Source organism: Sphaerodactylus townsendi, linkage group LG04 (assembly GCF_021028975.2).
Source record: "Sphaerodactylus townsendi isolate TG3544 linkage group LG04, MPM_Stown_v2.3, whole genome shotgun sequence".
Classification (NCBI taxonomy): domain Eukaryota; kingdom Metazoa; phylum Chordata; class Lepidosauria; order Squamata; family Sphaerodactylidae; genus Sphaerodactylus; species Sphaerodactylus townsendi.
The window spans coordinates 22,389,115-22,404,487 of record NC_059428.1 but is presented as its reverse complement, the minus strand read 5'-3'; the positions used below and the strand labels follow the sequence as shown (position 1 = coordinate 22,404,487).

General features: G+C 43.4%; 1 protein-coding gene across 14 annotated transcripts in view; it reads left to right on the top strand.

Annotated features, from left to right (window-relative positions):
- Positions 1-15,373, top strand: part of LOC125431670 (oocyte zinc finger protein XlCOF6-like) — a 59,943-nt gene that overhangs the window by 2,962 nt on the left and 41,608 nt on the right. For 7 of the 14 annotated variants that reach the window (XR_007244332.1, XR_007244333.1, XM_048494685.1 and 4 more), the window contains exons 4-7: positions 1,153-1,205; positions 1,433-1,559; positions 2,107-2,223; positions 12,433-13,359. Coding sequence is in view for 12 of the 14 variants with exons in the window: in XM_048494685.1 (XP_048350642.1) it covers positions 1,153-1,205; positions 1,433-1,559; positions 2,107-2,223; positions 12,433-13,359 (1,224 nt within the window). In the remaining 2 variants the exon portion in view is untranslated. Of the gene's footprint in view, positions 1-1,152; positions 1,206-1,432; positions 1,560-2,106; positions 2,224-12,432; positions 13,507-13,768; positions 14,336-15,373 lie in introns of all 14 variants that reach the window. The other 7 variants (XM_048494689.1, XM_048494688.1, XM_048494687.1 and 4 more) reach the window with 3 other exon arrangements.

Genomic DNA, 15,373 nt, shown 5'->3' with positions numbered 1-15,373 from the left:
CAGGCGAGAGCCAGCGCAGTTATTAAGATGTTGGACTAGGATACGGGAAACCCAGGTTCAAAGCCCCACTTGCGCCATGGAAGGTTACTGGGTGACCAGAGCCAATCACACCCACACTCATCCCTCACCCTTGGATGTATTTGGATGGGAGACCTCCTAGGAATACCAGGGTCATGACGTGGAGGCAGGAAGTGGGAAACTATCTCCAAGCGTGTCTTCGCTTGAAAACTCTACAGGGGTGCCATATGTCAGCTGTGACTTAATAGATATAAAGGTGGGTAATTAATGACTGCAGTGCCCTGCTTAAAGGTTTTCCAAGGGCATTTGGCAAATCACAGTCAGAAACAAGAGACCATGTTTTTAGTACCCCATCAGCTAGGGGAGGGTATTGGGGTGGACGTGATATGTTGTCTGACCAAAAGTCTGGATGCAGTCACTCTGGAAACCCATTGGTATTACCTTCGATTTTGGGAAGCATCGAATGATATGCTAAAATCACAACTGGTTTTTTGGCTAGTTGTGACAGTGACATGTCATGTGACATAATTTCCAGCCCCTTCTTGTTCTCCTGCAAGTCTAAACATTAGGGCACATGGAAGAGACCCAAAAGGGGAAGCACGGACGTCTGTGCCAGGATGAAAACGCCCATCTGAAATTTTAGAGCTCCAGAGTTAAGGGGACAGTAATAACCTGTCTCAGAAGTCTGATACGTGGATGTTTAGTCCATCCCACATCTCCCACCGTTTACTAATATCATCCCAAGGTCTCTTGAGTGTAGGTTGGACCAGGTTTCACAGCCCAGGTAATGAGGGTGGATAAAGCTGGAGCCAACCAAGAAAATACAATGGAATATTTAGGCTAACTCTGAAGAGGTGAGCGAACATGTTCACAGAGGATAGGGCTCTGCAAGGCTGCTAGTCAGAATGGATACTAGTCATAGTTCCTGTCTCCCAAGTTATCAGAGGAGCATGTCTTTTAAATTAGGTGGTGTGGAACACAAACAGGATAATGCTGCTTCAATCATCTTGCTTGTGGGATTCTTATAGGGGCACCTGGTTGGACACTGTGTGACCAGATCGCTTGACCTGATGGATCTTTCGTCTGATCCAGCAGGGCTTTTCTTATGGTCTTCTAATTTTTCTTTATTTGCAGGCATTAAAGAGACTATGTCAACCCATCAGTTTGCTGCTGCTCCTCCAGTCCAGGTAGGGGAAATGAACAGGGAACAGCTGGTTACCCCCTTCTTTCTCGGAGGGGAGGTGGGGGGCTTATTCTCTTTCTGTCTGAGTGAGAGAGGCTCTGAATGCCCCTCCCTTTACCCATGCCCAGTTCTCCATCCTGCCCCTCCCAGAATATCTCTGGGAGGTGCAGGATAGCCAGACAGTTTCTGGCTGTCATGATTTCTGAGGAGGAACTCCTCTCCTTCTTTCAGTGTCCATTTTTCATTGAGGAGGTGACTGTGTATTTCTCTGATGAAGAGTGGGCCCTGCTGGATCCAATCCAAAGAGCTCTCTACAGGGAAGTAATGCTAGAGAACTATTGGAGCCTGGTCTTTCTAGGTAAGGATCTTTCAAAGTAGCCAAAGGTGAAAATTAATGCCATTAGAATGATGCCGGATTGAAAATCTTGACAAGCATTGCTCACTTTTAGGCCTCCCTGCTACTTTGTTCTGCTGGGGGTCTCGAGGTGGTGGGGTGGAAGGGAAAGAGATGTTCAGCATGTCCTGGTAGAACCATTCAAGCATCGTGGGTGTCCCAGGAGCAGTTGAGGGCAATGTTGTGGCCATAGTCCAAGCCAGATGTCAAGCCAGGCCTGAGAGGCCCTCAAAAGATCCTGGCCTGAAGACAGGTCAGGGCTGAGAGGCCCTCAAAGGATTCTGGAAGGTGCCACATCCTAACTTCTCAGTTGCCAACCTTTACAATACACTCTTCTACCTGCCTGGGATTATTGCCATCTGCTCTGGCTGTCATCTGGAATGGCTCTGTCCCATTTCTAGTGGTTGGGATTTTGTGCTATGCTTTTGACCATGTTTCCAGAATGTTTCCTCTTGGATTTCTTTCCTTTTTAATATAAGAATCCGGACTTTTTCTCTCTCTGCCAAAAAAGCTAAAAATGTAGAGGAGACTACACAGGAGACAGAAAGCCTCCCATACGAAGGGATGATGGACAGTATCTCAAGACAATCTCAAGAGACAGTTTCTTTCCCCGATGAGCTGGCTGCAGGTGAGTATCCTTCAGAGGAAAGAATAACCATGGAGGATTTCTGATTACTTCTTAGAACTCTTGGTTTTGGTTGAATTATAAACCCTGCTGGTTACTGAGGCTTTCTGGAGCCTGGAATCTGGGAGGTTCAGAGGCTCCTTCTGAGCTCTCCTGCAGCTCTTGAATGGCTATGGTTTTCTAAAATATTGGATATTCCAGGGGAAAGGGGCTCTTAACTTGAGAATACCCCTGCTGGATGAGGACAATGCCCCACCTCCTATTTCCTAGATCACTCAACCAGAGGTGTATTTCCCTAGGGACATGGGGTACCTTGGTCACCGGTTTTGGGGGGGGGGGGGCGGCAAAAATTTCTGGTTTGTATATTTTTTATTTTTAAGTGTTTTTTCAGTTTCTGGCCTGCAGGGGGCGCAGTGATTAGGCTAGTGCAGGGGTAGGGAACCTGCGGCTCTCCAGATGTTCAGGAACTACAATTCCCATCAGCCCCTACCAGCATGGCCAATTGGCCATGCTGACGAAAACTGATGGTTGCAGTTCCTGGTTCCTGAACATCTGAGAGCCTGGGAGGTTCCTACCCTGGGCTAATGGGCAGTGGCACTATTCAATTTCAGGGTATCATCCAGAGACTGTCCTGATGATACCACTCGAGTTTGGTGAAGTTTGGTTCAGGGGGGCCAAAGGTATGTGTGAGGAGTTCAGGAACATTCTGAAAGTGTCAGTTGGAGGATGTGGCTCAGAACACAGGAAGGGCAGTTAGTGAGTGAGGGTTTAACTGAAGCTGAAGCCCAGTTCGTTTTTTCCTGAAGTTTTCTTTTGTTAATTCGTTAGAGCAACTTGTAAGCTTGCCTGTTATATGTAATAAACTACAAAAAAGAAGTTTCTATGAGTGTATTGAATCAATAAGCAATTCAAGTAGAAGGGGACTGTGGAGTCTTCCTTGACATGGTGGCAAGCGGAGGGATTTTGAAATACACTCAGTGAAGGAGCATTCTTTGTTGGTAAGCAAAGAGTGTAAATTTGCTCTAGTACAAACCACAGATTTCTAAAGTTGAATGTGCATGATGGATCTAACCAGTAGTAGAGCCCTCGATCTAAAAAAAAGTGAATGAGGGTGCAGGTCACACTGGAAGAGCTCCAGAATATGCACACACCATTTTTTTTTCTCAGCTGAGCCAGAATCAAGCGAGCAGAGTGGTAGCTCAAGAGTTGGGAAGCCACTTGGGACAGCTGTTGGAATGGCAAAGGAGTTGAGAGACATGGGATGAGAATGACCAAGAAAAGCGTCCTGTAGTACACCCCAGGAGGACTACCCAGAGTTAATGCAACCAGACGTGGGATAGTATAGATAGCGAGGCAGATTCCATTCCCTCAGGTACCAACCAGCACTGAGAGGGATGGATGAAGAGTGCACATAGCGCTTATGCATCGCGACAAGAAACCACTCATGAACTTGCTGGTGCATTTGGATAGACAGAGGTGAGTCGCACTGCGACTTGGCAGAAGAGACAGTTCCCCAGCGGTATCCAGCAGAAGGGGTGAGTCAGTGGAAAGCTTTTTTTTAGCTTCTGTTTGGAAGCTGCCTTGAGAGAAAATAGAAGTCTCCCTAAAGAGGAAGCAAGTGAGGGCGTTATGGCCTATGGCGCTTGCTGGAGATTTTAGCTCAGTTATTAGGTGAACTTACACTTGGGAAGAAGCCACCTATGAGGAATTTTTTTAAAAGGCAGGCCCTTAGCCAGATTTTGGAAAATCTGAGATCCAGTTGAGAGAGAAGAACTGAGGGAGCTTTCCACAAGAGGAAGCGAGAGCTATGTTCGCTTTTTATGGCCTCGGGATTGAAACTTATAGTTCAACAGAATGGTATAAGAGCTGCAAAGGTTCAGTCCATAGAAGACTTTTGCAACTTGATAGCAAAGAGAGCAATTTTTTTTCACACACTCCCCGAAGAAATCTCAGCTCTTGTTCAAGCTTGGCAAAGAGAAACTTCCAGGATTTATCTAGCAACATTGCTTGCATGCTGCAGACCAGATGGCCGCCATAAAAGAAAGCAAGGAAAGAAAACCAGCACGCTTTTGTATCAGAGAAGAGAGAATTGTTTAAAACCAACCCGAGAAATATTGAGCTTTACGTAAGTAAAGAGATGGAGAAAAAGTTCTGTTTCAGAGAGAAGGACTAATCTCTTTCCAAAGGCCCAGTAAAACCGGCTTGAGATCTATACACCAAGGAATATAATCTGCTTTTTTGTGTGGAGAAAGGGGTCACTTACAAATCTGCCAATGTGCAAGAAATAAGAGAGAAAACAAGCAAGGGTGCAACATGTTGGAAATCAATCGGGTTTGGTGCAAAAAAATGAAGATTGGGAGGAGATTAATGATTCAATCAGGAGTAGTTCTACTTGTTCCAGTGAAGGAGAAGAGCTATTTCTCGGGGTCACCGTGGTAGTATGAAGAACTCTGCTAAGTCCTGGAGAAACTCTTAGCTTGACAACTAAGAGATATGCTGGTGATGAAAGAACTTGTTAAATCCACTGAACAAGCAAACCAAGAGTGAGAATGGGAGAGTTACAGCTGGATTTGATGTAAATAGTGTGATATCTGAGGAACAGGAGACGGTGGGTTGGAGATCTCAGGGCTAAGTGAGGGTGTTACTTGAAGTTGTGGGTGGAAGGTTCTGTTGACACAGGGGCAGATATAAGTCTCTATCAACAGAAAGTTGTTAAAAACTAAAATAAGTCATCAGTTGGTGGGAAGGGATGCAGGTTTACCCCATGTAGAAGGACCCCTATGTACTTAGATTTAAAGTACTGGATTCATATCAGACTCCCCAGAATTGAGAAAGGTTATATATGCCATTGTACATGATGTTTCTGAGTATGCCTTTTATAATTGGAGCAGATGTGTTGTACAATCTAGACAAATGAGCGAGTAGTTACTAGGTCAAGAAACAAAACAAGCACTCGAGAAAAAGAGAGAAACAGAAGGGGCTCAAAGGGAAATTAGAAGATGTACATGTGAAAAGTTTCCAACTAGGATTCCTAAAACTCGGAAAAACTTAAGTCAAATATAGGTGAGCAAAAGAAAAAAATTAGGTGGAAGTGGAGTTGACAGCAAAAAGCTGAGTTAACTAAGCTCACAATTGGAGGGAAAGAAAGATGAGTCATTAAGCACTCCTAGTCCAGCTATGGAAGTTGAAACTTTCCATTTTGAGGGATAAAGAAAAATGTATAGTCAAGTGAAAGGTCTGAACAGTTTAAAAAATGAACAAAGATCATGTACTACTCTTTAAAAGAGTTATGTGAAAAGGCAGAGAAAAGTTGCTTCTGGAGGAAGTATCTAAAGAAAATCCTGAGAGATTTATATGTCCTTCGGCTTTATTTGTATACGCCATAAAAAAATGGAGGCAGGGCTTCTTTCTGAGAAGGAAAAGAAATAACCTTACAGTTAGTAATTCCAAGAAAGTACAGGGAAGCAAATTTTAGAACTAGCTCACTTAGTGTCCCATTGGCTGGACACCTAGGAATAAGAAAGCGACTATGGAAAGAATTCAAAGCCGCAGTCTTTGGCCAGGGTTGACTAAAGCAGTTAAGGATTTTTTGCAAGACATGAGATGTATGTCAGCGGGTTGAAACACTTACTAACAAGAACTAGTGTGTGAGCTACGACCCTACACCAGTAATTGATGAACCCTTTGCAAGGGTCAGTTTGGACATTTTAGGTCCCTTTACCTAAAAGTAGTTAGGAAAACAGTATATTGGAGTTATAGTTGACCATACAACCAGATTTCCTTGTGCCTTTTGTGTGAGCAGTTATTACATGTATTAGTGCTGCTAAGACCTTAAATGGAATTTTGTGTCCACATATGCAGGTGATAGAAAATTTACTAATGACTGATCAAGCCCTCTAATTTGATGTCTGGGTGATGAAAATTTTCTGTGAGTTAGCTGAGGGTTCAGCATGCCCTGTAGTGGCGGCATTATAACCCCTCAGTCAAATGGTTTACTGATGGAAGGCCATTCAGAACTTCTAGGACAATTGTTGAAGTCTTATGTACCTGAAAAACATTCCAATTCATGAGATCAAAGCGGTACCATATTTAGCCGTTTGCTCTCATTGATTCAGTCCAAGAAAGCCTAGGATTTAGTCCAAATCAAAGTTATTGTTTGGTAGAGATATCAGAGGGTCCTTTTGGGCTTAGCTAAGAACAAATTGGGAGAACTTTACTGACAACTCTTTTGTCCCAAAGGATGTAAATGCATATTTCCTGTGAGCTACAAAAGAACTCATACAGGAAGTGCAAGGACAGCTACAGCAGAGAATTTAAGAAACAGGCTCAGCAAAAACAAAGACCTACTTTGTGGATGTTACAGGCTAGACCACGCTAGCTTTGCAGTGGGTAATAAAGTTTCTTATTACTGTCAGTGGATAAAGCCTATTATTCAGTTGGATAATGGCTTAGAGGGACCTTTATGTGGAAATGTACAGGTTTTACCCAATGACAATTATGTAATTCAAGAAGATGATGGGCAGAGAACTGTGCATGCAGAATAGAGTTGAAACACCATTGTGAGAGAATCTGTAATGCTTTTTCCAATTACAAGTTATTTTCACCCTAACGAGATGAGTTTGTGGAATGGAATTTTGAGGAGTGTTCTGATGTGAGTAAAGTTCAATTTCAGATGGTTTATCAGAGGAGGCAATGTAAGCAAGTTAGACATTTGTTAAAAGGATTCCTTTGAATTGTTGTTTACCTGAACAGCCAGGTTTGATCTCCACCTGATTTCCACCACATTGACACTGAAGTGTCAGCACCCTAATAAAAACCACAATTCATACCCTATTATCTGTCAAGTATGAAAGAAGTTGTGGAGAAAGGAGGTTAAACAAATGTTGAAGTGGGATATTATTGAGCCTAGTAACAGTGCATGGGAGCACCCATGGTACTAGTGAAGAAAAGCAAAGTCTAGGGTCTGAGGGTGACCCTCCCTGAATTCAGTAGACTGTGTGTAGACTTTAGAAGATTGAAATCTAATGACAACTCTTGATCCTTATCCCACAACTCCCCGTTTGGAGGGTGGGTGGAAAGATTAGCTAGTGCTAAGTTTATAAGCACCTTGTACTGTTCAGAGGGGTGTGGCAAATTCCCCAACTTAAAGAAGCCTCTGAGAAAACAGCCTTTTGTATGGGTAGCTTGGGCATTTTTTCAATTTAAAGAGAATGCCTTTTGGGTTAAGCAGAGCGTCAAAACCTTCCAGAGGTTGATTGATAAGGTTCTTAATACTGGGTTAGATTATGCCTTTTGGTTATCAGGATGATATAGCCATCATGTCTGATTCCTGGGAGAATCCATTTGAAACATATCTGTAATGGTTTTGCAGAAGGTTCAGGAAGCTGGGTTAACTTTGAGACCTGATAAGTGTCAATTTGGATGGAAGGAGGTGATATACCTTGGTCACTGTGGCCGGCCTTGGTCAAATTAAGCCTCTTTAAAGCTAAGGTTACCAGTAGTAAAAATTGGCCCTATTCCAACCACAAAAAGGATATTCAGTCCTTTTAGGATTAGCATTAGGTTTTTTTATAGAAAGTTCAGCCACCCCTCAACTAAGTGAACTAACTTACACCATTATCAGACTTATGTAAGCGTTTAACTCCATTTAAAGTTGTTTGGAGGCGATAGATGTCAAACCTACTTTTGGCCAGGGGTAAAAGGTTAGCTGTTATGAAATGCTCCAGTATTAGTTGCTCCTAGATTTTAACAAACCATTTTGAAGTGTATACTCGATGCTTGGAACCAGGTTTGGGTGCTACATTAGTTCAGAAAGGCGAAGACCAATTCGATACATCCAATAGTTTTCTCTTGGTAGAAAGCTGTTACCCACAGAATGTGCATACTCAGCGCATCGAGGAAGGAATGCCTAAGCCATTTGTGGGCAATCAAAAGAAAATTACATCCTTACCTAATAGGGTCTAAGTTTATTGTAAGATCTGACCATAATCCCTTTGGCCTTTTTGAGCAAGATGAAAAAACAACAATGCTCATTATTTTGAGAGATGGTCCCTTAGCCCTACAAGATTATGAATCTTGGAGATTAGACATGTAAGGGGTAGGACAATGTGTGCTACTGATACACTAAGTGGAGTCAGAGTGTGGTTAATTATATATACCGTCTACCTGTATGGATATGATTGGATCTTAACTGAAATTTTGAGACATTTAGCCCCTAAATTTCAACTGAAAGAGGGCATGTAGAGGACCAGGAACATTCTAGAGGGTGTCCAGTTGGAGGATGTGGCTCCAGAACACAGGAAGGGCAGTTAGTGAGTGAGGAGTTTAACAGAAGCTGAAGCCCAGTTAGCTTTTTTTCCCTGAAGTTTTCTTTTGTTAATTGGGTTAAGAGCAACTTGTAAGCTTGCCTGTTATATGTAATAAACTACAAAAAAGAAGTTTCTATGAGTGTATTGAATCAATAAGCAATTCAAGTAGAAGGGGACTGTGGAGTCTTCCTTGACAGTATGGATCCCCAAAGTGGGTGCCCCATTCCCCATTGTTTCCAATGGGAGCTAACAGGAGATGCGGGCTACCCATTTGAGGGTCCATAACGTTGGCACCCCTGAACCTAACTTCACCAAACTCGGGTGGTATCATTAGAACAGTCTCTGGGTTTGTGGAGAAATAGCTCCTCCCCTTCCTTTTCTTTTTCTTTCCTCCCCTCGTCCCATCAGGTATCATGGATTTGGAGGACTTTAGAGATTCCAGATGAACCATCAGGAAGTGTTCCAGGGGAAAAGATATCTTGACCCAGCCTGACCAGTTCAAAGGAGGGTGGGGTCTGGGATCTGATAAATTGCTGTGAGTGAAGGGGCGAGGGCTCTTCTTCCTTTCCTTCTGCTGAGCAGCAGACCTCTTGCCTCAGCTGTAAAGGCAGCAGCCATTTTCGGGACCATGTGCTGCCATGCAAAGCAAGGCTGTTCCGTCATAATTTGGAGGCAGCCGTGGAATGAGAACAAACAGAACTGGTGGGATAAGAACAAACAGAGAACTTGCATTTTGGAACTGGGCACATGCACGCTCAGAGAGAGCAACGGAAGTTTTGTCGAAGGCTTTCACGGTTGGATTCAACTGGTTCTGGTGGGTTTTCCGGGCTGTGTGGCCGTGGTCTGGTGGATTTTGTTCCTAACATTTCACCTGCATCTGTGGCTGGCATCTTCAGAGGTGTATCACAGAGAAAAGTCTGTTACACACTGTGTCTAAGTGAGAAGGGAGAGTTTGAGTGTGGTATATTGTCCATGTCCCAGGGTGGTGAACCAATCCTTGAGTGTTTGGGGGGAACTTGCTATGCAATGGTGTGGTTGAGTGCAGTGTATTTCAGGTGGGTTATCAGTCCATTTTTTAAGTACTGAGAGCCAGGCTTTGCTAATTTTTAACGTCTGTTCTTATTGAAGTTGTCCTGGTGTTTGTGAATTTCAATGTTGCACTCATAGGTCAGATGTTGCCAGATGACATCACAGCTTTATTTCAACACTGCCTAACAACCAGCTACTTCCAATGGGACAATGAATTATTATGATCAGACCAATGGGGTGTGGAAACCCCTCAGCCCAGTGGATAGCCAATTTCTACATGGAACATTTTTGAGAAACAAGCCCTCAAAACAGCACCCAGGAAACCTGCAACTTGGTTTCTGATTTGTGGATGACTTACTTTTACAATCTGGAGCCATGGTGAGGAGGAACTGCTGAATTTTTCTGAGAACCACCTGCATAGCATGCACCCAAACATACAATTTACCATGGAAACTGAAAAGAGGGAAACTGCCTTTTAGATGTATGTCTTGGTCTTCATGACCCATAACCACCAATTAGAGTTTCACACAATTATACAGAAAACCAACACATGTACAGGTCGGTGTTGCATAAAACTCCAAATAAATACACATACAGAAAGGGCATAATCAAAACTCTGACAGATCGTGCAAAGCAGTTGTGAACCTCATCTCCCTGATGAAATCAACCATCTAGACTAGGCTCTCCAGACTAATGGCTACTCCACTACAGAAATCAGAAGAGCTTTAAGGCCAAGGAAAACCCAGAGGACTGAGGAGGAAACAGCCCACCACTGGAAAAGCATTCTCTACCATACATCAAGGGAATCACAGATCCAAAATAGAACTGATGATTAAAGCACATTACCTGAGTAGACCATCTGGCCTCTAAACCTTAAGCACCAGGAAAATACAGCAACCGTCTTATGCTCAGCAAAGGACAAGGAGAGACCCCCTCACTTCTGTGGCAGGAGGTATATTGCATAACACCTGTAGTGGTGTGTGGAAAGGTCTACATAGGAACCACAAAACGCATGACATTCAGACCTCGTTATTAAGAACACGAAGAAGAGACACTCGTCGGGTTTAACCATCCTAATCTGCGGTTGCAGAACATGTAAGTTAAAACAAAACTGGCATAATATTTTGTTTGAGGAACACTGAAATTCTGGACAGTCTCTAGAAGCTTTACTATGTCAGACTGCACAGGGAGGCGGTTGAAATTCCGCAAACACCAGGACAACTTAAATGGGAATGAAGAGATGTTAAAATTGTAAAAGCCTGGCTCCCAGTAAGCAATTCTTAAAAAAAACTGGGCCAGTAGCCCCACCCATGGCCACATGAAATTTTGCACTTCAACTACACACCTTTGCATGGCAAGTTCCACCCAAGTACTTTAAATGATTGGTTCCCCACCCTGGGACATGGACAATATACCACACTAAACTTTCCCTTCAGGCTTTTTATGTGGTATTTGTTTCATCTGAATGTGGTATTTGTTTCATCCGAATCTCCAAACCTTGAAAGTGATGCTGTTTCAGGGTAGGGGAGAATCCACTTACGAAAGCATCACTTTCAATGTTTAACTAGGGACTAATTCTCCTTTAGAGAAGAATTTGGGCTCCCAAGTTTAAACACCATTGAAAGTGATGCTGTTTGAGGATGGATTCCATTGGAGGTGTTTTGTGAAAAATGATGCTGACATTTGTTTGGTAAATGTTTTACTGGGGGGTGATTTGTGAGAGATTTACATGCTTAATACTGACTTGCACTGGCTTGGAGCTGTTTCTCAAGCTAACAACCTTCCTCATAGGGGTTGGTGTGAGGACAAAATTAGGAAAGAGATTTGGTGGAGAGAAAGCCATGTATGTTTTTCTGGGGGTGGGAGGTGTTTTGTGAGCTGGTGCAAAAAGTTATTGTTTGGTCATGGTGGGGGAAGGTGGCCACACATACTGGAGGGGGGCGCGTGCCAAACTCAGGTTTTGTCCCCGGGCTCCAGAGTGAGTCTCTGCACTCAACTAGGCCAGTTGGCCCTAATGTGGTGAACCTGAGCACCATAGCTCCCTACTGATATCTTTTGTGCCACTGACCAAATTTTTTTAGGGAGTGGGTGGGACCTAGTCAATATAAATGGACTACTGGAGATTTGATTGGCTGTGCAAATATTTACAAAATGTTACTTTGACAACATTTGCAACCGCAACTCAGGAATGTAGACTGTGGCAATCATGTTGTGGGTGGTTCCACCTCCTGCAAGTGGTAGGAACCATTTTGTTAAGGCTGAGGTAATCCACCACCCTGCCATGTCAGAATTCCAGGGAAAAGTGGAGGAGGTGCAACAAGGCCAAAACCCCAGTAACCATTCCTTATAGCTGTGACCTAGATACCTTTGGACCTTAACTGCCCCATCAACAACTGGCACTTCTTGAAAAAAACAGTGGGTGTCCCTGTTGAAATGTAGGACTCACCAAATGAGGTACTCCCCTCCTGATGCCAGGAAACACATTTTGTGAGGCTCAATCCAGGTTCTGATGTCTGCGATGATCCCAGTATGGAAACTCTGTATAATCAAAGGGCTCATCATCGTAGACATTTCTTGTATCTAATCATGAAAATATCTGCATGGGAAGTAAAATGTGAAGGGAGGAGGAAATATTCTCTGCCATCTATTTCCTAGAAGTAATTTGGGAAGTTTGGAAGAGGGGTGTGATAGAATATATAAACAGCACTACTGGAGTCCCTGGCCGGAGAAAAGATGTGATGACTGGCTCAGGTTGAGAGGATGGGAATGAGAAATTTTGATCATGGAAGCAAAACACACACCCATTAATCTAGAGTGGCTGATTGGTGGCTCACCCCCTTGCATGACTGCTGATTCAATCTCTCTGTTCCCGCAGAAAATGTCAAGGAGATGGTTGGGGAATTCCATGGCTTTTCACTGAAAATAGACAACAAAGAAGATTCTCAGTGTCACTTCATAAATCAAGAGAGACCAGAGAGGCAAGAGAGAAGCCATGGAAAAAAGATGATGGAAAAAACCATTCCTTTCCAAAAGGGGGATTTCCACGATGCAGTTGACATGGCAGTGGAAACATACAAATGCTTGGACTGGGAATTGAATGTCTCAAGTCAAACTCAAAAGCAAAAGCTCACTAGAAAAAATAATAACTGGAAGTGTGGAATGAGCCTCCTTTGTGGAGAAGAGCTCAGTAGGCACCAAGGAATCCATATAGCAGAGAAAATGCATAGCTGCTCAGTGAAAAATGAAAAGAATCTCTCCGATAGGAAGACACATAAATGTGGACAGACATTCCATAGCAGTACTGATTTTGAACAGAATTTACAAACCCACACCTTGGAGAAACCTTTTCAATGCTCAGAGTGTGGAAAGAGATTCAGGCGTAGTGGCCATCTTCATCTGCATTGGAAAATTCACAAAGTAGAGAAATATTTTGAGTGCTCAGAGTGTGGAAAGAAATTCAGCCGCAGTTCAGATCTTCAAACGCATTTAAGAACGCACACAGGAGAGAAACCTTTTGAGTGTTCAGAGTGTGGAAAGAGGTTCAATCAAAGTTCCCATCTTCATACACATCAAAGAACCCACACAAGAGAAAAGCCTTTTGAGTGCTCAGATTGTGGAAAGAGATTCAGTAACAGTGGAAATCTTCGTGTACATCAAAGAACCCACACAGGAGAGAAACCTTTTGAGTGCACAGAGTGTGGAAAGAGATTTAGTAACAGTGGCAATCTTCGTGTACATCAAAGAACGCACACAGGAGAGAAACCTTTTGAGTGCTCAGAGTGTGGAAAGAAATTCAGTAACAGTGGAGACCTTCAAAAGCATTTAAGAACCCACACAGGAGAGAAACCTTTTGAGTGCTCAGAGTGTGGAAAGAGATTCAGTCTCAGTGGCACTCTTCATCTACATCAAAGAACTCACAAAGGAGAGAAGCCTTTTGAGTGCTCAGAGTGTGGAAAGAGATTCAATCAAAGTCATTATCTTTATGTGCATCAAAGAACCCACTCAAGAGAGAAGGCTTTTGAGTGCTCAGAGTGTGGAAAGAGAGTCAATCAAAGTCACTATCTTTATGTGCATCAAAGAACCCATACAGGAGATAAACCTTTTGAGTGCTCAGAGTGTGGAAAGAGATTCAGTCGGAACGGCAGTCTTCATCTACATCAAAGAACCCACACAGGAGAGAAACCTTTCGAGTGCTCAGTGTGTGGAAAAAGATTCAGTAACAGTGGCAATCTTCGTGTACATCAAAGAACCCACACAGGAGAGAAACCCTTTGAGTGCTCAGAGTGCGGAAACAAATTCAGCAGCAGTGGAAAACATCATGTGCATCAAAGAACGCACACAGGAGAGAAACCTTTGGAGTGCTTAGAGTGCGGAAAGAGATTCAGTCACAGTAGCAGTCTTAATGTACATCAAAGGACCCACACAGGGGAGAAACCTTTTGAGTGCTTAGATTGTGGAAAGTGTTTCAGTCAAAGTGGTACTCTGCAGGTACATCAAAGAACGCACACAGGAGAGAAACCTTTTGAGTGCTTAGAGTGTGGAAAGAGATTCACTCACAGTGGCAAACTTTATCAGCATGAAAGAACCCACACAGGAGAGAAACCTTTTGAGTGCTCAGAGTGTGGAAAGAAATTTCGACGTAGTGGAGACCTTCAAATGCATTTAAGAACACACACAGGAGAGAAACCTTTTGAATGCTCAGAATGTGGAAAGAGATTCAGTTGCAGTGGCCATCTTCATTTGCATGAAAGAACCCATACAGGAGAGAAACCTTTTGAGTGCTCAGAGTGTGGAAAGAAATTCAGCAGCAGTGGAGAACTTCATGTGCATCAAAGAACCCACACAGGAGAGAAACCTTTTGAATGCTCAAAGTGTGGAAAGAGATTCAGAAACAATGGCAATTTTCGTGTACACCAAAGAACCCATACAGGAGATAAACCTTTTGAATGCACAGTGTGTGGAAAGAGATTTAGTAACAGTAGCAATCTTCGTGTACATCAAAGAACCCACACATGAGAGAAACATTTTGAGTTCTCTCCCAACAGATGTAATCAATCTGTCCTTGTTTTCTGGGGTCTTCCTAGGGGTTGGAAGAGGCAGTGGCAAGGCTGCTCATGAAGAAGTCATCTTTGGATCCTGTTGATCTATTCAACTACTGTCCAGTGTCCAATTATTCATTCCAGGGTAGTATAGTTGAGCGAGCAGCTGTGGTGCAGCTTCAGTGCTTCTTGGAGGACACATTGATACTGGAACCTTTTCAGTCCAGCTTCTACCTTGGCTTTGGTAGTACTCATAGACAATTTCTGAACTAGAACAGTGTTGGTCGATGTTGCTGTTGTTGCTTGACCTGACAGCAGCATTTGATACCGTCAATAACAGTCTTTTGGCTCACTGCCTTGCAAGTGTTGGGATACGTGGGACAGCCCTACATTGGCTGATCTCATTTCTACAGGGCCAGGGCCAGAGGATGATGGTAGTGGAGAGCACATCACCACAATATCACTTGGTGTGCAACATCCCATTAGGGACAATCCTTTCCTTGAAACAGTTTAACATTTACCATTATGCAAATGACACCCAGCTGTATCTGATGATGGGTGGCTTGACAGACACTACTCAGAATGCTTTGGCCAGATGTCTGGAGGACATGGGGAAGTGGTTGAAACACAACCAGCTGAAACTAAATCCATCAAAAATGGACATTGTGTGGCTGGGTCAGGGAGATTGAGGCTGGGGTGCGGGGAAGAGGGGCTACCTGCTAACTCTTGCTGGGACGCAGCCAACACCTTCGCCAATAGTCAACAGTTTGGATGTGA